This window comes from Petromyzon marinus, chromosome 1 (assembly GCF_048934315.1).
Source record: "Petromyzon marinus isolate PM22_M1 ecotype Great Lakes invasive population chromosome 1, UKy_Petmar_22M1.pri1.0, whole genome shotgun sequence".
NCBI classification, from domain to species: Eukaryota; Metazoa; Chordata; class Hyperoartia; order Petromyzontiformes; family Petromyzontidae; genus Petromyzon; species Petromyzon marinus.
Genome location: NC_133667.1, coordinates 15,674,846 through 15,699,461, shown reverse-complemented (window position 1 = coordinate 15,699,461; position 24,616 = coordinate 15,674,846). Strand labels below are relative to the sequence as shown.

The following is a 24,616-nucleotide window of genomic DNA, read 5'->3' as shown; positions in this document are numbered from 1 at the left end:
CCCCCCGTGTCTCCCCCCCCCCGTGTCTCCCCCCCCCGTGTCTCCCCCCCCCCGTGTCTCCCCCCCCCGTGTCTCCCCCCCCCCGTGTCTCCCCCCCCCGTGTCTCCCCCCCCCGTGTCTCCCCCCCCCGTGTCTCCCCCCCCCCCGTGTCTCCCCCCCCCCCCCCCAGGGTGTGGATGACGAGACGGGGGAGCCGCTGGTGCAGCGTGTGGACGACCGTCCCGAGACGGTGATAGCACGGCTGAAGGAATACAGCGCCCGTACGGAGCCCGTGCTGATCTACTACGGGTGAGCTCACCACTCACACTCACCACTCACACTCACCACTCACACTCACCACTCACACTCACCACTCACACGGCACGGCTGAAGGAATACAGCGCCCGTACGGAGCCCGTGCTGATCTACTACGGATGAGCTCACCACTCACACTCACCACTCACACTCACCACTCACACTCACCACTCACACTCACCACTCACACGGCACGGCTTAAGGAATACAGCGCCCGTACGGAGCCCGTGCTGATCTACTACGGGTGAGCTCACCACTCACACTCACCACTCACACTCACCACTCACACTCACCACTCACACTCACCACTCACACTCACCACTCACACTCACCACTCACACTCACCACTCACACTCACCACTCACACTCACCACTCACACGGCACGGCTGAAGGAATACAGCGCCCGTACGGAGCCCGTGCTGATCTACTACGGGTGAGCTCACCACTCACACTCACCACTCACACTCACCACTCACACTCACCACTCACCACTCGCCACCCACACTCACCACTCACACTCACCACTCACACTCACCACTCACACTCACCACTCACACTCACCACTCACACTCACCACTCACACTCACCACTTACACTCACCACTCACACTCACCACTCACACTCACCACCCACACTCACCACCCACACTCACCACTCACACTCACCACTCACACTCACCACTCACACTCACCACTCACACTCACCACTCACACGTCACGGCTGAAGGAATACAGCGCCCGTACGGAGCCCGTGCTGATCTACTACGGGTGAGCTCACCACTCACACTCACCACTCACACTCACCACTCACACTCACCACTCACACTCACCACTCACACTCACCACTCACACTCACCACTCACACTCACCACTCACACTCACCACTCACACTCACCACTCACACAGCACGGCTGAAGGAATACAGCGCCCGTACGGAGCCCGTGCTGATCTACTACGGGTGAGCTCACCACTCACACTCACCACTCACACTCACCACTCACACTCACCACTCACACTCACCACTCACACTCACCACTCACACTCACCACTCACACTCACCACTCACACTCACCACTCACACGTCACGGCTGAAGGGAATACAGCGCCCGTACGGAGCCCGTGCTGATCTACTACGGGTGAGCTCACCACTCACACTCACCACTCACACTCACCACTCACACTCACCACTCACACTCACCACCCACACTCACCACTCACACACACCACTCACACTCACCACTCACACGGCACGGCTGAAGGAATACAGCGCCCGTACGGAGCCCGTGCTGATCTACTACGGGTGAGCTCACCACTCACACTCACCACTCACACTCACCACTCACACTCACCACTCACACTCACCACTCACACTCACCACTCACACTCACCACTCACACTCACCACTCACACTCACCACTCACACTCACCACTCACACTCACCACTCACACGGCACGGCTGAAGGAATACAGCGCCCGAACGGAGCCCGTGCTGATCTACTACGGGTGAGCTCACCACTCACACTCACCACTCACACTCACCACTCACACTCACCACTCACACTCACCACTCACACTCACCACTCACACTCACCACTCACACTCACCACTCACACTCACCACTCACACTCACCACTCACACGGCACGGCTGAAGGAATACAGCGCCCGTACGGAGCCCGTGCTGATCTACTACGGGTGAGCTCACCACTCACACTCACCACTCACACTCACCACTCACACTCACCACTCACACTCACCACTCACACTCACCACTCACACTCACCACTCACACCCACACTCACCACTCACACTCACCACTCACACTCACCACTCACACTCACCACTCACACTCACCACTCACACTCACACTCACCACTCACACTCACCACTCACACTCACCACTCACACTCACCACTCACACTCACCACTCACATCACCACTCACACTCACCACTCACACCCACACTCACCACTCACACTCACCAACTCACACTCACCACTCACACTCACCACTCACACTCACCACTCACACACACCACTCACACGGCACGGCTTAAGGAATACAGCGCCCGTACGGAGCCCGTGCTGATCTACTACGGGTGAGCTCACCCACTCACACTCACCACTCACACTCACCACTCACACTCACCACTCACACTCACCACTCACACTCACCACTCACACTCACCACTCACACTCACCACTCACACCCACACTCACCACTCACACTCACCACTCACACTCACCACTCACACTCACCACTCACACTCACCACTCACACTCACCACTCACACTCACCACTCACACTCACCACTCACACTCACCACTCACACGTCACGGCTGAAGGAATACAGCGCCCGTACGGAGCCCGTGCTGATCTACTACGGGTGAGCTCACCACTCACACTCACCACCCACACTCACCACTCACACTCACCACTCACACTCACCACTTACACTCACCACTCACACTCACCACTCACACTCACCACTCACACTCACCACTCACACTCACCACTCACACTCACCACTTACACTCACCACGCACACTCACCACTCACACTCACCACTCACACTCACCACTCACCACTCACACTCACCACCCACACTCACCACTCACACTCACCACTCACACTCACCACTCAACTCACACTCACCACCCACACTCACCACTCACACTCACCACTCACACAGCACGGCTGAAGGAATACAGCGCCCGTACGGAGCCCGTGCTGATCTACTACGGGTGAGCTCACCACTCACACTCACCACCCACACTCACCACTCACACTCACCACTCACACTCACCACTTACACTCACCACTCACACTCACCACTCACACTCACCACTCACACTCACCACTCACACTCACCACTTACACTCACCACTCACACTCACCACTCACACTCACCACTCACACTCACCACTCACACTCACCACTCACACTCACCACCCACACTCACCACTCACACTCACCACTCACACTCACCACTCACCACCCACACTCACCACTCACACTCACCACCCACACTCACCACTCACACTCACCACTCACACTCACCACTCACACTCACCACTCACACTCACCACTCACACTCACCACTCACACTCACCACTCACACTCACCACTCACACGTCACGGCTGAAGGAATACAGCGCCCGTACGGAGCCCGTGCTGATCTACTACGGGTGAGCTCACCACTCACACTCACCACTCACACTCACCACTCACACTCACCACTCACACTCACCACCCACACTCACCACTCACACTCACCACTCACACTCACCACTCACACTCACCACTCACACAGCACAGCTGAAGGAATACAGCGCCCGTACGGAGCCCGTGCTGCTGTACTACGGGTGAGCTCACCACTCACACTCACCACTCACACTCACCACTCACACTCACCACTCACACTCACCACTCACACTCACCACTCACACTCACACTCACCACTCACACTCACCACTCACACTCACACTCACCACTCACACTCACCACTCACACTCACCACTCACACTCACCACTCACACTCACCACTCACACTCACCACTCACACTCACCACTCACACTCACACTCACCACTCACACTCACCACTCACACTCACCACTCACACTCACCACTCACACTCACCACTCACACTCACCACTCACACTCACCACTCACACTTACCACTCACACTCACCACTCACACTCACCACTCACACTCACCACTCACACTCACACTCACCACTCACACTCACCACTCACACTCACCACTCACACTCACCACTCACACTCACCACCCACACTCACCACTCACACTCACCACTCACACTCACCACTCACACACACCACTCACACTCACCACTCACACTCACCACTCACACTCACCACTTACACTCACCACTCACACTCACCACTCACACTCACCACTCACACTCACCACTCACACTCACCACTCACACTCACCACCCACACTCACACTCACCACCCACACTCACCACTCACACTCACCACTCACACTCACCACCCACACTCACCACTCACACTCACCACTCACACGTCACGGCTTAAGGAATACAGCGCCCGTACGGAGCCCGTGCTGATCTACTACGGATGAGCTCACCACTCACACTCACCACTCACACTCACCACTCACACTCACCACCCACACTCACCACTCACACTCACCACTCACACTCACCACTCACACTCACCACCCACACTCACACTCACCACCCACACTCACCACTCACACTCACCACTCACACTCACCACTCACACGGCACGGCTTAAGGAATACAGCACCCGTACGGAGCCCGTGCTGATCTACTACGGGTGAGCTCACCACTCACACTCACCACTCACCTCTCACGCTCACCACTCACACTCACCACTCACGCTCACCACTCACCACTCACGCTCACCACTCACCACTCACGCTCACCACTCACACTCACCACTCACCACTCACGCTCACCACTCACCACTCACGCTCACCACTCACGCTCACCACTCACACTCACCACTCACACTCACCACTCACACTCATCACTCACACTCACCACTCACACTCACCACTCACACTCACCACTCACACTCACCACTCACACGGCACGGCTTAAGGAATACAGCACCCGTACGGAGCCCGTGCTGATCTACTACGGGTGAGCTCACCACTCACACTCACCACTCACACTCACCACTCACACTCACCACTCACCTCTCACGCTCACCACTCACGCTCACCACTCACGCTCACCACTCACCACTCACGCTCACCACTCACCACTCACGCTCACCACTCACGCTCACCACTCACACTCACCACTCACACTCACCACTCACCACTCACGCTTGCCGCGAGGGCCACCCCCAGTGGCAGCTGTCACTGTGTGACACCACGTGATGACTCTGCTGTGTGAGCTAGCCTAGGGGGCACCCCCAGTGGCAGCTGTCACTGTGTGACACCACGTGATGACTCTGCTGTGTGAGCTAGCCTAGGGGGCACCCCAAGTGGCAGCTGTCACTGTGTGACACCACGTGATGACTCTGCTGAGTGAGCTAGCCTAGGGGGCACCCCCAGTGGCAGCTGTCTCTGTGTGACACCACGTGATGACTCTGCTGTGTGAGCTAGCCTAGGGGGCACCCCCAGTGGCAGTTGTCCCTGTGTGACACCACGTGATGACTCTGCTGTGTGAGCTAGCCTAGGGGGCACCCCCAGTGGCAGCTGTCACTGTGTGACGCCACGTGATGACTCTGCTGTGTGTGTAATCATGGTAGATGCTGTGGGTTTGACTCTCCAACGCGCAGCAACCGCTTAGTGCTGAACTAGTCACGAATTGGGCCACCTTTTGTTGACGTGACAAACCTTGGGTGGTGGCGGGTTTAACGACACGCCAATATTCACGCAATCTAACAGCAACAACAACTCCTTTGTTGTGACGATGTTGCTGATGGTGATGACGTTGCTGATTGTGACGATGTTTCTGATTGTGATGATGATGCTGATTGTGATGATGATGACGATGTTGCTGATTGTGATGATGATGACGATGTTGCTGATTGTGACGACGTTGCTGATTGTGACGATGTTGCTGATTGTGATGATGATGATGATGAAGCTGATTGTGATGATGATGACGATGTTGCTGTTTGTGATGATGATGACGATGTTGCTGATTGTGACGACGTTGCTGATTGTGACGATGTTGCTGATTGGGATGATGATGTTGCTGATTGTGATGATGATGACGATGTTGCTGCTGTTTGTGATGATGATGACGATGTTGCTGATTGTGACGATGTTGCGATTGTGATGATGTTGCTGATTGTGATGATGACGATGTTGCTGATTGTGATGATGATGACGATGTTGCTGATTGTGATGATGATGACGATGTTGCTGATTGTGACGATGTTGCTGATTGTGATGATGATGTTGCTGATTGTGATGATGACGATGTTGCTGATTGTGATGATGATGACGATGTTGCTGATTGTGATGATGATGACGATGTTGCTGATTGTGACGATGTTGCTGATTGTGACGTTGTTTTTTGCCGGGTGACGCGTGCAGGGAGAAGGGGCTCCTGCACTCTTTCACGGGGACTGAGACGGACGTGATCTGGCCTCACATCGACGAGTTCCTCGCCACGCGAATCCCTCCGCTCAAATGAGACCCCCCCCCACCCACAAGACACGCCCGGTGACGTCATGTCGTCGAAGCCCGCCCGATGACGTCATGTCGTCGAAGCCCGCCCGATGACGTCATAGAATAGGCGCCCCCCCCCCCCACAATTGGGGTTTACGCATTCCACCGAGGCCCCTCCCCCTGCGATGAATATTAATTAGTTCGAGGCTCCGTTGATATTCCACCCATTCGATTCTGTTGAGAACGAATGAACGTTAATTTCGCTGAGGCTCCGCCTCCTAATTAATATTCATTCAACAGAGGCGCCGCCCCTTAATTAATATTCATTCAAGTGATGCCCCCGCGCCTTAATTAACATTAATTCAAATGAGGCTCCACCCCTTAATTGGTATTCATCCCACTGAGGTTCCGCCTCTTAATTAATATTCATTCCACCGAGGCGCCGCCCCTTAATTAATAATTCAACCAAGTGAGGCTCCGCCCCTTAATTAGTATTCATTCCACTGAGGCTCCGCCTCCTTACTTAATATTCATTCCATTCCACACGAGGCTTCACCCAATTTTAATGAGCCTCATCACGCGCAGAGGTTTCAATGGGACTGCTGTGTGGCAGTGTTCTATCGCTAATACGATTTTAAAATATATCTTTTAATTATTGATGAACAGAAATATATATATATGTGTTTAGATCCGCGCGTAAACGAGCAGAGCTTTAATGCGCAGATCACAGAATGCCTAACGCGTAACTTTACGTCTTGGGAGAAATCGTCGCGTCATTGATCATCATCATCATCAGCAGCAGCAGCATCATCATCAGCAATCGTCTTTATCCACTGCTGGATGAAGGCCACCGCCCCCACCATCCCCGAGCCAAAATACGCAACGCCACCACTGCCGCCAGTCTCTCACGATCCTCCGCTCCATGGAGCAGCTCTCCACCGCTCCATGGAGCAGCTCTCCCCCGCTCCATGGAGCAGCTCTCCTCCATGGAGCAGCTCTCCCCCGCTCCATGGAGCAGCTCTCCTCCATGGAGCAGCTCTCCCCCGCTCCATGGAGCAGCTCTGCTCCATGGAGCAGAGCTGCTCCATGGAGCAGCTCTGCTCCATGGAGCAGCTCTCCCCCGCTCCATGGAGCAGCTCTGCTCCATGGAGCAGCTCTCCTATATGGTGCAGCTCTCCACCGCTCCATGGAGCAGCTCTCCACCGCTCCATGGAGCAGCTCTCCACCGCTCGATGTGCCACTCGCACCTCCCGCCCCGTCTTAAACGAGTCGGTGGAAATTCCACGTTGCTGTGGCGGGGTCCGCCATCCCCCACCGCCCGCCCCCCCCCCGCCCCGCCCCGCCCCCCCCCCCCCCGCCTAATTTTTGCACGGTTGCTGTTGAAGTTGTCAATGGGGCGGGTTCGCGTGATGACCTTGGAACGGTGATGGTGGCGGTGCTGATTGCGACATCATGACGGTGCGATTCTGTATAATGTGCGATGGTGGTGGTCGTGGTGGTGTCGGCGATGCTGCTGCTGCTGCTGCTGACACACAACTGCCAGCCCCTTACCAGTGCCCTACCTTACTCCACAGACCAACTCGGACCTTGTTGGTAGCACCCCGTACGGGGGCCCCTTGTAAATCTCAACGTTCATCCTACAAAGTCACCATCACAAGGGAGAAACACAAACACATGGACACAAAAACTTTGTTTTTGCCCGCATCGAAACGGCCGTGACTCTGTCGGTATGGAGCTGAAAACTGAAATTTCCCGGCACAGGAATACGGGATAAAACCCGTACGTGTACGGGTTCACACGGTATGTGCTGATGGTGATTCATCATGATGATGGTGGTGGTGGTGGTGATGATTGTGGCGTCATTCATAACGTTCCGATTACGTATAGGTGATGATGATGTTGGTGATGCTGGTGATGCTGCTAATGGTGATTCATGAGGATGGTGGTGGTGATGGGGTGATGCTGGTGGTGAGAATACTCGTGATTGATGACTTATACCTCAACACTGGGAATCTCTGGGATTCTCATTTGGAGCACAACTTAGTGCCTTAAGCCAACAACAATAACAACAACGACAACAACAACAACAATCACCAGATTCTTATCGCGGTTTCGCTAACCGCTGCGCCGCCGCTCCATATAAAAAAATAACAATACTTGTACACATCGTAACGAGAAAGTGGCGCAACTTGAAAGCGTGAACTTTTTGTAATCTCTCGTTCCCTCCCCGCTGTCGACGATCTCAATTTGAGGTTGTTCGACCGGGACCGATTGATATATATTTTTTGTTGTTGGAACTTTTAAAATTCCGTCTGTTTTTGTTGTTGTTGTTGTTGACGTGACTTGTCTCGGAGTGCCCCGAGAAGGACCCCCCTCCGCAGTGTCCCGGCCAGGGGACAGCTCTGGGGAGATGCGCGCGACCTTTGACCCCCCCCCCCGTCACGGGTCACGTGACTGCTGCTGCTACCGTTGCGTCTCCTGCTGCTTCTGCTGCTGCTACTACTGCTGCTACTCTTGATTCTACTGCTAGTATTGCTGCCACTACTGCTGCTACTGTTGCTTATTCTGCTGCTACCACTACTGCTGCTATTGTTGCTTCTACTCTTGCTACTGTTGCTTATGCTGCTGCTGCTACTAATGCTGCTAGTACAGCTGCTACTGTTGCTTCTACTGCTACTTTTGCTGCTACTACTGCTGCTACTGCTGCTGCTTCTACTGCTGCTACTGCTGCTACTTCTACTGCTGCTAATGCTACTACTACTGCAGCTGCTTCTACTGCTACTACTACTGCTGCTACTGCTGCTACTAATGCTGCTACTATTGCTACTACTACTGCTGCTACTACTACTGCTTCTACTGCTGCTAATGCTACTACTACTGCTTCTACTGCTGCTAAGGCTACTACTGCTGCTGCTATCGCTGCTACTACTACTGCTGCTACTTCTACTGCTTCTACTGCTACTAATGCTGCTACTACTGCTACTATTGCTACTACTACTACTACTGCTTCTACTGCTGCTAATGCTACTACTACTGCTTCTACTGCTGCTAATGCTACTATTGCTACTACTACTGCTGCTACTACTACTGCTTCTACTACTACTACTTCTACTGCTACTAATGCTGCTACTACTGCTACTATTGCTACTACTACTGCTACTACTTCTACTGCTTCTACTGCTGCTAATGCTGCTACTACTGTTGCTGCTACTAATGCTGCTACTGCTGCTACTAATGCTGCTTCTATTGCTACTTTTGCTGCTACTACTGCTGCTACTGCTGCTGCTTCTACTGCTACTACTGCTGCTGCTACTTCTACTGCTGCTAATGCTGCTACTACTGCTGCTGCTTCTACTGCTACTACTACTACTGCTGCTACTAATGCTGCTACTACTGCTACTATTGCTACTACTACTGCTGCTACTTCTACTGCTTCTACTGCTGCTAATGCTACTACTACTGCTGCTACTACTAATGCTGCTACTACTGCTACTTCTACTGCTTCTACTGCTGCTAATGCTGCTACTAATGCTGCTACTAATGCTGCTACTAATGCTGCTGCTTGTACTGCTACTACTGCTGCTACTACTACTGCTTCTACTGCTGCTAATGCTACTACTACTGCTGCTGCTACTGTCGTCACGTACGTTAGCCCACTGCACGTAATTTTGCAACTAAAAAACACTAAAACGCGTGGCACTTATTGATGAACACACGCAGCACTGATCAACAACAACACTTATAGCAAAACAACAACAACAACATCAACAATAAAACGTACTTTGCAACAACAACAAAAAAACCGCTTGCGCGTGCTGTGTGTCATTTGTGTGAAATGGAGCCGAGTGGACTTATCCTCGTGACTTTTCGGTAGAAAGTCAACGTGGATAGGTTCAAAGAAAATAAGTAATATATTTTTTAAAAAAAACTTTTTTTTTCAAAACACGCTTTTATGAAATGTACCGTACTAATGATGTAAGAACTCCACGACTCCAGGAAGTGGCCTCGAGGCTTGCCACAACGCAAGAGACCCTGGTGATTTACGGCCAACGTCAGTCGAGCATGGACAATTATAGCCAAACCGAAACATAACATATGAAAAATAATGTTTTTAAAATATGTTTTTTTTTATTTTAACGATAGAATATAGTATTGTCATCGGTATGACATAAGTATACCGAGTTTGCAGTCGATACCACATTGGGAAGTGGGTTAAAATTGAGTGACAAGATTTGAGGATACAACAATGACTACAACAGACAGAGTGAGCTAAATGAAAGCGTGTAGTAATAATAACTCGTCATTTATTTGAACCCATCGACGTTACTTTACCGAAAGACCCCCACACACCAAGAATACGAATTCCTGCAGTCGAGAGCTTTTAAGTCAAGATCTGAGTGGACTTGCCAATGAGCGGTGTCAAGATCGGTCTCTGCGGAGGAGCGACGCTTTGCCCCCCCCCCTACCCCTCGGGGCAGTGCCAGGCTAGGTGCACGTCGAGGCGACTGGGCAGTTGGGAGGAAGTCGCCCCCTCGAGCAACAATGGGAAGGGGCGCAGAGGAGCGACGCTCACAACAACGAGCGGAGGCGCCGGGCGGTTAAAACGCAGATGGGCGCATTGTGCAGCCATCTCGGGTCAGTTGACCCCATGGCACCTGCTGGAGTGTTCCGTGACATCCCCCTGCACCTAGCCTGGCACAGCAGCAGTACAACCCATGGCACTTGCTGGGTCTGTCCCGTGACCTCCTCCTGCACCTAGCCTGGCACAGCACCAATCAACCCATGGCACCTGCTGGGTCTGTCCCGTGATCTCCTCCTGCACCTAGCCTGGCACAGCAGCAGTACAACCCATGGCACTTGCTGGGTCTGTCCTGTGACCTCTTCCTGCACCTAGCCTGGCACAGCAGCAGTCAACCCATGACACCTGCTGGGGTGTCCCGTGATCTCCTCCTGCACCTAGCCTGGCACAGCAGCAGTACAACCCATGGCACCTGCAGGGTCTGTCCTGTGACCTCCTCCTGCACCTAGCCTGGCACAGCACCAATCAACCCATGGCACCTGCTGGGTCTGTCCCCTGACCTGCCAGCGGGCGTCCGACACTCCACGTTGCCTTAAGGTGCACCTAGCCTGGCACAAACGCCGTGTGTGGCGTCACCGCCACTGAATTAATGGCGAAGGGCGGTTGTGGTTGGTGTTTGTGTGTGTGTGTCTTTACAGGTGTGTGTGTGTGTGTTGGTGCGGTAGTGCACAACGAACCTGTACACACACAGACACCAATACACACACACAAAGACAAAGCGCCCCCCCCCGTGTAGCCTTAACAGACTGTAGGGGCAAGTGCTGTTAGCGAGTAGCGCCTATCGGGACCGGCATGACACACGAGGGGGTGGGTGGCCAGCACCACGCCCGGCCGCCTTTGTCTCCCCCAGTGGCGATGTTTACTACACACCGCTACACCAGGTACTCATTTGAGGCCGAGTCGACCTAGGGGAGGCCCAGGACCGGTTCAGATAATCGTCACTGGGTGGTGGTGGCAGTGAGCGGGAATCGAACCCGGGTCGCCAGGTTCGAAGCGCCACTCAAGTGGCTGTGACGTTACCAAGGCGCCTGTGCCAGGCTAGGTGCACGTTAATGCCACGTGAAGTGTGGGACCCCCGCTGGCACGAGTGTCACGGGACAGACCCAGCAGGTGCCATGGGTTGACTGCTGCTGTGCCAGGCTAGGTGCAGGAGGAGATCACGGGGACAGACCCAGCAGGTGCCATGGGTTGACTGTTGCTGTGCCAGGCTAGGTGCAGGAGGAGATCACGGGGGACAGACCCAGCAGGTGCCATGGGTTGACTGCTGCTGTGCCAGGCTAGGTGCAGGAGGAGGTCACGGGGGACAGACCCAGCAGGTGCCATGGGTTGACTGACTGAGATGGCTGGCCGATGCACCACCTGCGCCCCCTACTGTGCCAACTTGCTCACACAGACCAGCACACACACACACCACACACACGTGGAGATAACACGCAGAGGGAGCGTACAGGTACGGTAAGTCGTCGCCTCAACGCCGTGGTGTTCGCCACTGGGTGACGCGTTGTCGCACAACAGTAACGCGGTTATTGTGTTCGGGAACGCTTTTTGCACTACGCGAAACGCGCAGCCCCTCCCACCCCCCCCCCGTTATGACGCGAACGCCCCCCACCCCCGTTATAACCTCGCAACGCCCCCCACCCCAACCCACCCGTTATAACCTAAACTATTAACATTTGTTTTTAATTTTACCAGTCAAGGCCCGCTAAGCTGCAATATCGTGGCACTGTTGTTCAGAAGCGACCTGGCCATCGCTAAGGATGGCTCAACGAAGTGGGATTATCGTCATCGTCGTCACCACGTGGAAATTTACAGCAGCAGCCAAATAACTCTGAACTCCGTGGTGACTTCGTCGATTCTTAAATGTGGAGGGGAAAACCCGGAGGAACCGGAGACAAATCCACGCGACCACCACGGGGAGAGAGAGAGAGACACGCCGACTCCAAATATACAGCAGCAGCAGGCATCGTCAGGGTCGGGATCGAACCCACGACCTCCTGTATACCGGGCGAGGTAGTCAACATCTCCTAGCCACCGTGATGATTATTATGAGAGAGACACGCAAACTCCAAATATACAGCAGCAGCAGGCGTCATCAGGGTCGAGATTGAACCCACGACCTCCTTTTCACCAGGCGTGGTAGTTAACATCTCCTAGCTACCGGGATGATGATGATGAGAGAGACACGCAAACTCCAAATATACAGCAGCAGGCGTCGTCAGGGTCGAGATTGAACCCACGACCTCCTGTACACCAGGCGAGGTAGTCAACACCTCCTAGCCACCGTGATGATATTGATGAGAGAGAGAGACACGCAAACTCCAAATATACAGCAGCAGGCGTCGTCAGGGTCGAGATTGAACCCACGACCTCCTGTACACCAGGCGAGGTAGTCAACATCTCATAGCCACCAGTCGTAAACAAACAATGGGCCACTCTGTTGTTGAGCTATCATTTGTGGCCGGATGGCTTCTGAAAAAGAAGTTAGAGCCTCAGTGGGACCAGGCCTGGGTTCAGGATGAGAGGGGGTGGTTCAGTTTACAATGAGGCATGTGCCAGCCAGGGGCGATTTGTTAAACCTTCCCTGCTACTTTTGCACGACTATCGTGCGTGTTGTTTCGTTGTAACGTTGCACCTGTGACAAAAAGATCTTCGAAGGTCAGCTATATACTGTATACAAAAGGGGAATTTGTGATTATGTGTGTCTGTTCAAAATGTTTAGCGTACTTCCCGACACGCAACAAACATGAAATTTGGCATGTGGGTAGTTTCCAGACTGTACACAATGCAAAAAGTATAAAAATAAACTTTTGTATTTGGGGGGGGGGCGCAATGATGGATATATTTTGCACGGCAAGTGAGCAGTTGACGTCACATCTGTGATGTCACCCGTATGCGGCAGCGTCACGCAGTGTGCCTGCTGACGTCACGCATTGTGCCTGCTGACGTCACACCCCTCCCCCCCACCCTCCGCGTAGGCCGTGTATTCATCCAAGACAAGAATCCACGTGCCGGGCGAAGCCGGCGAGTAAAGCTCATCTCCATATCTCCATACACAGTGACTAAAAGGCAAAGTTGTGAATGTGTGTGTCTGTTCAACATGTTTAGCGTACTTCCCGACACGCAACAAACTGGACATTTGACATGTGGGTACTTTCCAGACTGTACACCATGTTAAAATTATAAAGATACACTTGTGTTTTTTTTTGGGAGGGCGGGAGTTCAACAATGCATTTATTTTTTGCACGGCAAGTAAGCTGTGACGTCAAATCTGTCACGTGACCCGCGTATGTGGACGCGTAACGCATTGTAGTGTAGTGGTTAACGCGCTGTGTATGTGTCTGTGTGTGTGTCTGAGTGTGTGTGTGTGTGTGTCTGAGTGTGTGTGTCTGTGTGGAAGCGTAACGAATTGTAGTGTAGTGGTTAGCGCGCTGTGTATGTGTGTGTCTGTCTGTGTCTGTATGTATGTGTGTCTGTCTGTGTGTCTGTGTGGAAGCGTAACGCATTGTAGTGTAGTGGTTAGGGCGCTGTGTATGTGTCTGAGTGTGTGTGTGTCTGAGTGTGTGTGTCTGTGTGGAAGCGTAACGAATTGTAGTGTAGTGGTTAGCGCGCTGTGTATGTGTGTGTCTGTCTGTGTCTGTATGTATGTGTGTCTGTCTGTGTGTCTGTGTGGAAGCGTAACGCATTGTAGTGTAGTGGTTAGCGCGCTGTGTGTGTGTCTGTGTGTGTGTCTGTCTGTGTCTGTCTGTGTGTGTCTGTGTGTCTGTCTGTGTCTGTGTGTGTGTCTGTGTGTGTGTGGAAGCGTAACGCATAGTAGTGTAGTGGTTAGCGCTACGCTACGAACCAGGCGACCCGAGTTCGATTCCCGCTCACGGCCATCACCGGTGACGATTATTTGAACCGGTCCTGGGCCTCCCCTAGGTCGACTCAGCCTCAAACGAGTAACTGCTGTGTTGTGAACATCGCCACTGGGGAGACAAAGGCGGCAGGGTGCGGTGAATCCAGCTAGTCAGTTATAAATAGACAGACGTTGCTGCTGTTGCTGCTATTGTTGCTGTTGTTATTGCCGACGATGATTCTTGAAAGGGAAGTGAAATAAATTATCGCGTCGACCGCGCTTCCTCCCGGGCGTCTCCGATTGGTCAGTTCGTCACGCGGTGGTGGGTGGGGTGGGTGGGGTGGGTGGGGTAAGTGGGGGCGGGGCGTGTGGTGCGGCTCGGCCAATGGGGGAGGGCGCAAGCCGACGCGTCGGGTCTATGCGCGCTGTGGATTCTAGACGCAGAAGAGGGCAACTGCGAGCGTGAACTTTTACCGACAGACTCAGGGAGCTTAGTCGTTTCGGCAGTCACGAAAGCTTCAATTACAAATTGATTCTCATCTCGTTCGACGGAGCGCAGAGAGAGAGAGGGGGAACGTCGGCCATGGCAGGTCAGGGGAGCAAGCGACGCGTTCAAGGGAGGGGGTTTCCGTCCGGATTATATCTCTCTATTTTTTTTAAAGTTACACGGTTTGAACTTTTTATTTTAAAAAAAATACCAAAGCTTCTTCGCTTTTAATTGTAAACAAAGTAAACGTAGATAGGAAGTCGTGGGTTCGATCCCGATGTCTTGACTTTGCCTGCTGTATATTTGGAGTGTGCGTGTCTCTCTTTCATCATCATCATCACGGTGGCTAGGAGATGTTAACTACCTCGCCTGGTATACAGGAGGTCGCGGGTTCCATCCCGACCCTGACAATGCCTGCTGCTGCTGTATATTTGTAGTCTGCGTGTCTCTCTCCCCGTGGACGCGTGGATTCCCCCTCCACATTTATAAAAAAACGTATTGAGCCCATTTAGACGATTTTTTTTGCTGCTACCAATGTCCGAACGATGGGTCACTTTTGTCGGCATTGAAAACCTCAAGCGGGGCTTTCCCTGGTAGGATGGGGGAGATGGTTCATTGTTGTGTTCGTACTTGTCCGGGTGATTTGTTCGGCTTCATATTCCTGGTTCTTTCGGTAAAGTCACCACGTAGAAGGGAAACAATAAAATAATAAAGATATAAAACAACAAAATTCTCACGACGTTTCGACTGCAACACAAGCAATCATCGTCAGGTTTGAAAACCACAGCAATAATTTTTTCTTGATGTTGATTGCTTTTGTTGCAGTCGAAACGTCGTGAGAATTGGATTGTTTTATATATTTTTATTATTATTTTGTTTCCCTTCTACGTGGTGACTTTACCGAAAGAACCAAGAATATGAATCCCTGCAGTCACGAAAGCTTTAAATCTAAATTTGTTCAGCTTCCTTGTGCTTTGAAACTCCTCTCGAGTTTTTTTTGTCATTATTTGTTGTAACGTCCTTAGGGGCCGTCCATAAATGACGTCACGCACCTAAAAGGGGGGGGGGGGTCAGGCATTTGTGACGATGTGTGACGATGAGGGGGGGAGGGGGGTGCTTGAGAAATGTGACGTCACATCAAAATGCGCAACTTTATAAATAAATATAGACAGCACGTTCTGCTTAATTAAATAGACTTTTTTTAATAAATGTTTTCTCCCACAACATGAGAGCGCAGCGGCACATTAAATACGCACTACAATGACAATAGTTTAAAGCGATTTGAAGCATGTTTTATTTTTTTTGCGGGGGTGGTGGGGGGGGGGGCAGAGCTTCGTGACGTCATATTTGAGGGGTGGGGGGGGGTCTGACTTTTTGTGATGACGTGTGACGAGGGAGGGGGGGGTCAAAAATAGTCCCAAATCGAAATTTATGGACGGCCCCTTACGGGGCATCGGTGACAAAATAAAACTTCTTAGCTCATCGGATTCCTCGTGCAGTATGAACACGACATTCCCATTCAAATATATCGGGGGGCATCGTCCGGGCGGCCGGCTGGCGGTGGGGGGAGGGGTGGGCGTCGAGATCGTACCACACGACCTCCTCCACACCCGATGGAAGGTCCATCCGCCCCCCCCCCCGAAACGTCTAACGTCGCATGCACGTACTCCGTCGGTCTCCGAATGAAGTGCAGCGCCAGCCTCGGCGGCGCGTCCCGGTTGGGGCGCTCCACACCCCGTGGGGTCCCAGCGTGATCGTGGGGTCCTGGTGTGATCGTGGGGTCCCGGTGTGATCGTGGGGTCCTGGCGTGATCGTGGGGTCCTGGTGTGATCGTGGGGTCACGGTGTGATCGTGAGGTCCTGTTGTGATCGTGGGGTCCTGGTGTGATCGTGGGGTCCTGGCGTGATCGTGGGGTCCTGGCGTGATCGTGAGGTCCTGGTGTGATCGTGGGGTCCTGGCGTGATCGTGGGGTCCTGGCGTGATTGTGGGGTCCTGGTGTGATCGTGGGGTCCTGGTGTGATCGTGAGGTCCCGGTGTGATCGTGGGGTCCCGGACGTATCCGGCGCAACGGAGCTCGTTCAGCCTCTTCACGTTGCCGTGCAGTGCCGGATTATCCCAATAGCACAAGTAGCTACTATTACACGTGTAGTAGTAGCACAAGTAGCTACTATTACACGTGTAGTAGTAGCACAAGTAGCTACTATTACACGTGTAGTAGTAGCTACTTGTGCTACTACACACGTGTAGTAGTAGCACAAGTATACTATTACACGTGTAGTAGTAGCACAAGTAGCTACTATTACACGTGCAGTAGTAGCACAAGTAGCTACTATTACACGTGCAGTAGTAGCACAAGTAGCTACTATTACACGTGCAGTAGTAGCACAAGTAGCTACTATTACACGTGCAGTAGTAGCACAAGTAGCTACTATTACACGTGCAGTAGTAGCACAAGTAGCTACTATTACACGTGCAGTAGTAGCACAAGTAGCTACTATTACACGTGCAGTAGTAGCACAAGTAGCTACTATTACACGTGTAGTAGTAGCACCAGTAGCTACTATTACACGTGTAGTAGTAGCACAAGTAGCTACTATTACACGTGTAGTAGTAGCACAAGTAGCTACTACATGTGTAGTAGCTACTTGTGCTACTACACATGTGTAGTTGCACAAGTAGCTACTACTACACGTGTGTAGTGCTAGCTACACGTGTAGTAGCTACTCTACACACGTGTAGTAGCACAAGTAGCTACGTGTGTAGTAGCTACTACACAAGTAGTTACTACATGTGTAGTAGCTACTTGTGCTACTACACATGCAGGAGCACAAGCAGCTACTACACGTGTAGTAGTAGTAGCTACTACATATGTAGCTACTACTACTACTACATATGTAGCTACTACTACTACATGTGTAGAAGCTATGGGCCCCGCACTTTCAAGGTCCCCCCGCGCTAAATACTTTCAAGCTATCAATTCCGGTTCGGTGATTCTGCACTTGCTCTATCACTATAGTACTATGCCGCCTTCGACTTTTAAGAACGACCGGGTGTTTAAGTCACGTCGAAAGAAATTAAACTAAATAATAATTTCTACGTGACTTTACCGAAAGAGCCAAAGAGTAATTACTTCCTGCAGTCGCGAAAGCTTCGAATCTCGTTCGGGTGTTCAAGGCCAGCGATTTTGTCGTATTATCCGGCCGCATAGCAAATGGAAAAAAATACAATTACTTTACTGTGCAGGTTAAACATTCGTGTGTTTTCGTATTTACGTGTTTTATTTTTTTATTGAGGGGCCCCTTCATAACACATGCTTACAGGCCCCGCAGCACCAGCTTCACTCCAGCGCTGTCCTACCAGACAGTCTCGCCCCTTCACCTGATGAAGGCCGCTTGTGTTGTGGCCGAAACGTCGTGAGAATATTATTGTGTTATTTTATTTTATCAATTTATTATTTTATTCTCATTCTACGTGACTTTACCGAAAGAACCAAAGAAGAAGCACCAGCTTCATCCGGCGCTGGTGCCGCGACGACGTTTCGGCCCCGTGCCACGCACGCGGGTCGCCCCCCGTAGCACGTGGCCCCCCATCGCGAATTGTCTTCGTCGTTGATGAAAGCCGCCGTGGGTGACGATGCCTTGCAGGTGACAAGGTGTGCGACTACTTTCCCCAGACAGAGGTGGTGACCTTTGACCAAGCCAATCCCTCGGCAATTCTTGGTGAGTGCCCGGCGCGGGTGTAACGGTGTGAGTGTGGGCGTGAGTGTGGGTGTGAGTGTGGGTGTGAGTGCGGGTGTGAGTGTGGGTGTGAGTGCGGGTGTGAGTGTGGGTGTGAGCGCGAGTGGGTCATATAGCCCGCATGCCCAGCCACCGCATGCCTAAACAGTTTTTGTTCAGCCGGATCGAGGGGGCTAGACGGGCGCGGCACGGGCTAGAGAAGAGATGGAGTGATGTGGTACAGGAGGACGTGGAGCTGAGTGGACTTGCCGATGACTGGTACCAGCGGTGTCAAGATCGGCCTCTGTGGAGGAGGCTCGTGAAGGACGCTGCTGCTGCTACTGGGAAATTGGAGGCAGTCGCCTTCCAGCAACAACAATGGAGGGCAGAGGAGCGACGCTCACAACAACGAGCGGAGCGCCGGGCGGCTAAAGTGCAGCGAGTTGGCACAGTAGGAGGGTACAGCTGGTGGTGCATCTACCGGTCATCTCAGTCAGTCGACCCACGGCACCTGCCGGGTCTGCCCCGTGATCTCCTCCTGTCAGCGGCGAGCCTTCGACACTTCTCACGTGGCCTCAAAGTGCACCTGGCCTGGCACAGGCACCGTGGTGACGTCACCGCCACTTAGTGGCGAATGGCTGTAAGTGTCGATGTGAGTGTCAAGAGTTCCGAGTGCGGGCGTGTTGGTGTGTGCGTGCGGGTCGTGTGTTGGTGTGTGCCCTGGTGCGTGCACTCCTGTGCAGAATTGGGAGCGGCGGCGCAGCGGTTAGCGCTAGGCCGCCCTGCGGGTGCGGTGCGTAAACATCGCCGCAATCGGGGGACAAAGGCGGCTGGCCGGGCGCGGCGCTGGCCGACCCCACGCCCTTTGTGCGCCGTGGCGGCCTCCGAAGGCGCTGCTCGCCGAACAGCACTTGGCCCCCGACAGTCCGTCAGGGCGACACGGCGGAATCCGTGTCCTTGCGTGCGTCTCTGCGTGCGTGCGTGCGTCGACAGCCAAGATCAACGACCTCAACAAAAAAGTGCCCCAGCTCCTCCGCGCTTCGGACAGCGACCTCCGGGATCTGCTCTCCCTCATGGAACGCGCCACTAACCCCGGGAGGGAGGACGCGGTCACAGAGACCCAGCTCGACGCGCTGGAGCTCCTGCTCAGCTGGCCGGATGGTACGACCCGGCCCACCAACCCCCCTCCCAAGCGCTCGTCGGTATCATCTCGCTCGCCCAATCGCACGCGAGATGATGGTATGACCCCAGTGAGGCCACGGATACTAATTGCGCTACAGATAGTCCCCGAGTTATGACGGTCCCGACTTACGATATTTCGATCTGACGATGGCGATAGCGATACGACACAATTGCCATCAACAACCTAAACATCGTTCAAGTATGCAGACGACGACGGACAGAATCTTGGTGAGTACAGTACAACATGACACGTTAGGATACGTTCAATGCATGTTGAAAGTTTTTTTTTTATATAGCAGATAGAATTGTTCACCTGAAAAAACTTTCTATGAAATTGCGGTTCATATAGGTAGGCGAAGAATTTACCTTGGTTTTTTTTACTTTACGTTTAACTGTGCAATACAGTATTGTAATTAATAAATACATACAGTATATAGTTCTTTACAGTACGGTACTGTAATTTGCTCTGTTTTGCTAAATTATCACAATTCTTTAAGACTCCTGGGTAGGCTAGGGCCATCTTCGACTTACGATATTTTTGACTTACGATGGGGTTCGTCGTAACGAAACTCCATCGTAAGCAGTGGACTACCCTGTGTTTTTATATTCTTCGCGCCTTTCGGTGAAGTCACGTAGATAGGTTAACAAAAAAATATGAAATGAACGAGAAAAAACTACCACGTTTCGATGGCAACACGATCGTCGGCAGGTCATCAGGTGACGGTCGCTCGTCCTGCGATGGAAACGTCGTAGATGTTTTCGTTTATTATTATTTATTATTATCATATTTTTATTTTTATTATTTTTTGAACCTATCTACGTGACTTTACCGAAAGACCCAAAGAATATGAATTCCTGCAGTCACGAAAGCTTTAAGTCAAGAACTCATTGAACTACGAACAAATTAAATTTTGATTTAAAGCTTTCGTGACTGCAGTAATTCATATTCTTAGTTCTTTCGGTAAAGTCACGTTGAGAAACAACAAAATAATCAAATATATATAAAACAATAAAAACACCTGAAGACGACCGTTTGTGTTATGGTCGAAACGTCGTGAGAATTTTTATTGTTTTATATATATTTTATTATTTTGTTGTTTCTCAACGTGACTTTACCGAAAGAACTAAGATTACGAACAAATTGTTATTTTATTTCACCAGGTAACAGGGCCCAACTGGGGCTCTCTTACCTGGTCGAAGAAAGAAGGGCGGCACGGTGGGAGGGGAGATGTTGACTCCCTCGTCTGGTACACAGGAGGTCGTGGGTTCGATCCCGACCCTGACGCCTGCTGCATATTTGGAGATTGCGTGTCTCTCTCTCATCATCATCATCACTGTGGCTAGCAGATGTTAACTACCTTGCCTGGTACACAGGACGTCGTGGGTTCGATCCCCGACCCTGACGCCTGCTGCTGTATATTTGGAGTTTGCATGTCTCTCATCATTATCATCATCACGGTGGCTAGGAGATGTTAAGTTCCTCGCCTGGTATACAGGAGGTCGTGGGTTCAATCTCGACCCTGACGCCTGCTGCTGTATATTTGGAGTTTGCATGTCTCTCTTTCTCTCATCATCATCAAACCTCGCGTCCTCTTCTCTTCGAGCTCTTCCATCTCCCTCTCCCCGTGCCCCCCCCCCATGTCTCGGCCTTCCCGTGTCACACCCTCGGTGTGTCTGTGTGTGTGTGTCCCCCCTGCCTGCCCCCTGTTCTTTCCCCGTATATCCCCGTGCCCCCCGTGCCACCAACCCACCACCCTCCCCGTGCCCCCACGATATCCCCACCGCGTCCCTGCGTCTCTTTCTCCCCATGTCCACCCCACCGTGTCTCATGTCCCCCCCCCCCCCCCCCCCCCCCCACCACCCGTGCACTCCCCCAGAGTTTCTCTTCCCCGCGCTGGACATACTTCGCCTCTGCCTGCGCCTGGACGTCCCCAACAAGCACTTCCTGGGGGCCGCCTGCGGCCCGGCGCAGCTCTCCCGCCTCCTGGCGCTGACCTCGGCGCCCAAAGCCGGCGCCGCCGCCCCGATGCTGGCGCTGCGAGCGCTCTGCAACGCCTGCAGCCGCGACCCCGGGCGGCGGCTGATGCGAGAGCGGCGCTCGCGGGTGGTGGAGGGGGCGCTGGAGCTCGTCGGCTCCGACAACCGCAACGTGCAGGTGCCGACGGCGCTGGCGCCGAGACTTTAGAACTGTGGCGCCGAGACCGTGGCAACGAGGCTGTGGCACAATGACTCTAAAGCAAATGATTCTGACCCTAACTGTAACCTGAAGGTGCCTTCACGAGGTGCCCCCACGTCCCCACGTCCCCACTTCCCTATATGACCATCTCCTATCGTTTACATTTTCCTGCTGTCTCCGTGCACCCATACCCCCACGTGTCCTCCCTACATCTCTCCCCGTGTCACCACCCCACCCCCCAACTCCGCGCGTCTCCAGGTCGCGCTGGCCACGCTGCTGCTCAACTACGCCGTCCTGCACAGCGAGCCCTCCTCCTCCTCCTTCTTCTCCGCCATCGTCGCGTCCAGGAACGCCGACGGCGACGACGACGACGAGGCCACGACCCAGCTGCTGTCGGCGGCTGTGGCGCTGCTGGAGCGGCGGCCGGACGCCGAGGCGGCGTTCCGGCTGCTCGTGTGCGTCGCCACGCTGCTGCTACGCGGCGGCGGCGGCGGCGGCGGCGACGCCGCCCGGAGGCTGAGCGACGCGCTGGGGGTGAGGGCCCACGCCGAGCGCTGCGCCGGCCTGCCGGGGGCCCCGGCCAAGCTCACCGAGTGCGCGCGCTCGCTGCTGGCCTTCCTGTGATCGGCGCGGGTTTTTAGCGGTTTGGCGGTTGCTGGCAGTTTTTGGCGGTTGGGTGGGTTGGTGGTTGGGTGGTTGGGTGATTTTGGTGGATTTTGTGGTTTTGGTGTTTTTGGTGGTTGAGTGGTTTGGTAGTTTGGTGGTTGGGTGATTTGGTGGTTGGGTGATTTGGTGGTTGGGTGATTTGGTGGTTGGGTGGTTTGGTGGTTGGGTGGTTTGGTGGTTGGGTGGTTTTGGTGGTTTGGTGGTTGGGTGGTTTGGTGGTTGGGTGGTTGGGTGATTTTGGTGGATTTTGTGGTTTTGGTGTTTTTGGTGGTTGAGTGGTTTGGTAGTTTGGTGGTTGGGCGGTTTGGTGGTTGACGGTTGGGCGTTTTGGCAGTTGTTGGCGTTTTGGAGGTTGTTGGGCAGTTTAGTGGTTTGGCGGTTGGCTTACGACTCGGGTGTTCCATGCTCGGAGGAGTGTCCTATACCGCTGTATCCTAGTGGGGGTGTGGGTGGGGGTGGCCTCATGATTCATCCAGTTAACCAAAATGTAATAATCTTTTCTGGGCTCTGATGTTAAAGGTCAGGAGCAGAGCGTGGCGACGTCTCGACGCCATGCTGGGTTTTAAACCCCACCGGGTCTCCTCTACCGGGTGGGCGGGGGGGGGGGCAGGAAGAGATTTCGTGCTGCACCAGGTCATTAAAAAGTTCATGGCCTCACGATAAAGTTCAGTAACATCTGGACTTAGTGTGGGGGTTGTTAGGGTTGACGGGGTTGGCGGGAGTGTGTGGTGGTGGGAATCTGGGGCAACCTCCATTAATGTGCCCTGGTTTACGTGGCCGTGAGCGTTAATCGTGTCTCTGCCGGGGTTCGTAGCGCAGCGACGCTAACCCGCTAGCACACTCCGGCTCCCCACATGAATGAGCACGTGTACTCTCTGACACACACACATATACGTGTGCACACGCATTGAGGTATGTTCTTGACTGTCTATAACTGAATTTGCACTTTGGTGGTGGATTGTGTGTGCAGTACCCGAATGATAGTTCGCATTTAGTCTGCACCCTGTGTCGTCTTAACGTGGTTGCATGTGTACGTGCTATGAAGGTACACATGATGTGGAGCAAACGAAATAAAAAAAAACGTCCGTCGGCTATAATTATCTGTATACTTCACACCGTGGCATAGCAACATCTCCCCAGTGGCGATGTTTTACCACACACCGCACCAGGTACTCATTTGCGGCCGAGTCGACCTAGTGGAGGCCCAGGACCGGTTCAGATGCCCGTCACCGGGTGTTGGCCGCGAGCGAGAATCGAACCCGGGTCGCCGGGGTTCGTAGCGCGGCGTAGCGCTCACCGCTACACCGCCGCTCCTCGCACGCACACGCGTAGACGCACATGTAGACAAAGACACGTCGGCACACGCACAGACACGTCGTCGTCGTGATGGAGCGCGCGCTGGAAGATCCCGCGCGGTGCTCGCTGAGCTGCGTTGGCTCCCGGTCGCCGGAAGAACGCGTCACGGGGTCACGGGGTCACGGGGTCACGCTCATCGCACGTGACGCCTCGCTGATCTCGTCGAGGCGCGTAAGCCATCGTC

The 24,616-nt window shown here is 53.3% G+C and overlaps 2 protein-coding genes across 2 annotated transcripts in view; both read left to right on the top strand.

Annotated features, from left to right (window-relative positions):
• Positions 1–10,199, top strand: part of AK3 (adenylate kinase 3) — a 32,051-nt gene extending 21,852 nt beyond the window's left edge. The window contains exons 6-7 of the mRNA XM_076063520.1: positions 170–288; positions 6,361–10,199. Of these exons, the coding sequence (XP_075919635.1) occupies positions 170–288; positions 6,361–6,460 (219 nt within the window). The 3' untranslated portion in view covers positions 6,461–10,199. The remainder of the gene's footprint in view (positions 1–169; positions 289–6,360) is intronic.
• Positions 10,200–15,236: 5,037 nt separating this feature from the next.
• LOC116943484 (phospholipase A-2-activating protein-like) lies at positions 15,237–24,173 on the top strand. The gene is made up of 5 exons (XM_032956318.2): positions 15,237–15,439; positions 18,981–19,055; positions 20,046–20,213; positions 22,112–22,389; positions 22,669–24,173. The coding sequence occupies exons 1-5, from the start codon at positions 15,433–15,435 to the stop codon at positions 23,032–23,034; spliced, it is 894 nt and encodes a 297-aa protein (XP_032812209.2). The 5' UTR covers positions 15,237–15,432; the 3' UTR covers positions 23,035–24,173.
• Positions 24,174–24,616: the final 443 nt, after the last annotated feature.

What these genes read in the sequence shown, in the direction of transcription:
- LOC116943484 (XM_032956318.2), top strand. An exon ending in CAATCCCTCGGCAATTCTTG is followed by an intron (nt 19,056 to 20,045) that starts GTGAGTGCCCGG and finishes GTGCGTCGACAG; the next exon opens with CCAAGATCAACGACCTCAAC. An exon ending in CCTGCTCAGCTGGCCGGATG is followed by an intron (nt 20,214 to 22,111) that starts GTACGACCCGGC and finishes GCACTCCCCCAG; the next exon opens with AGTTTCTCTTCCCCGCGCTG.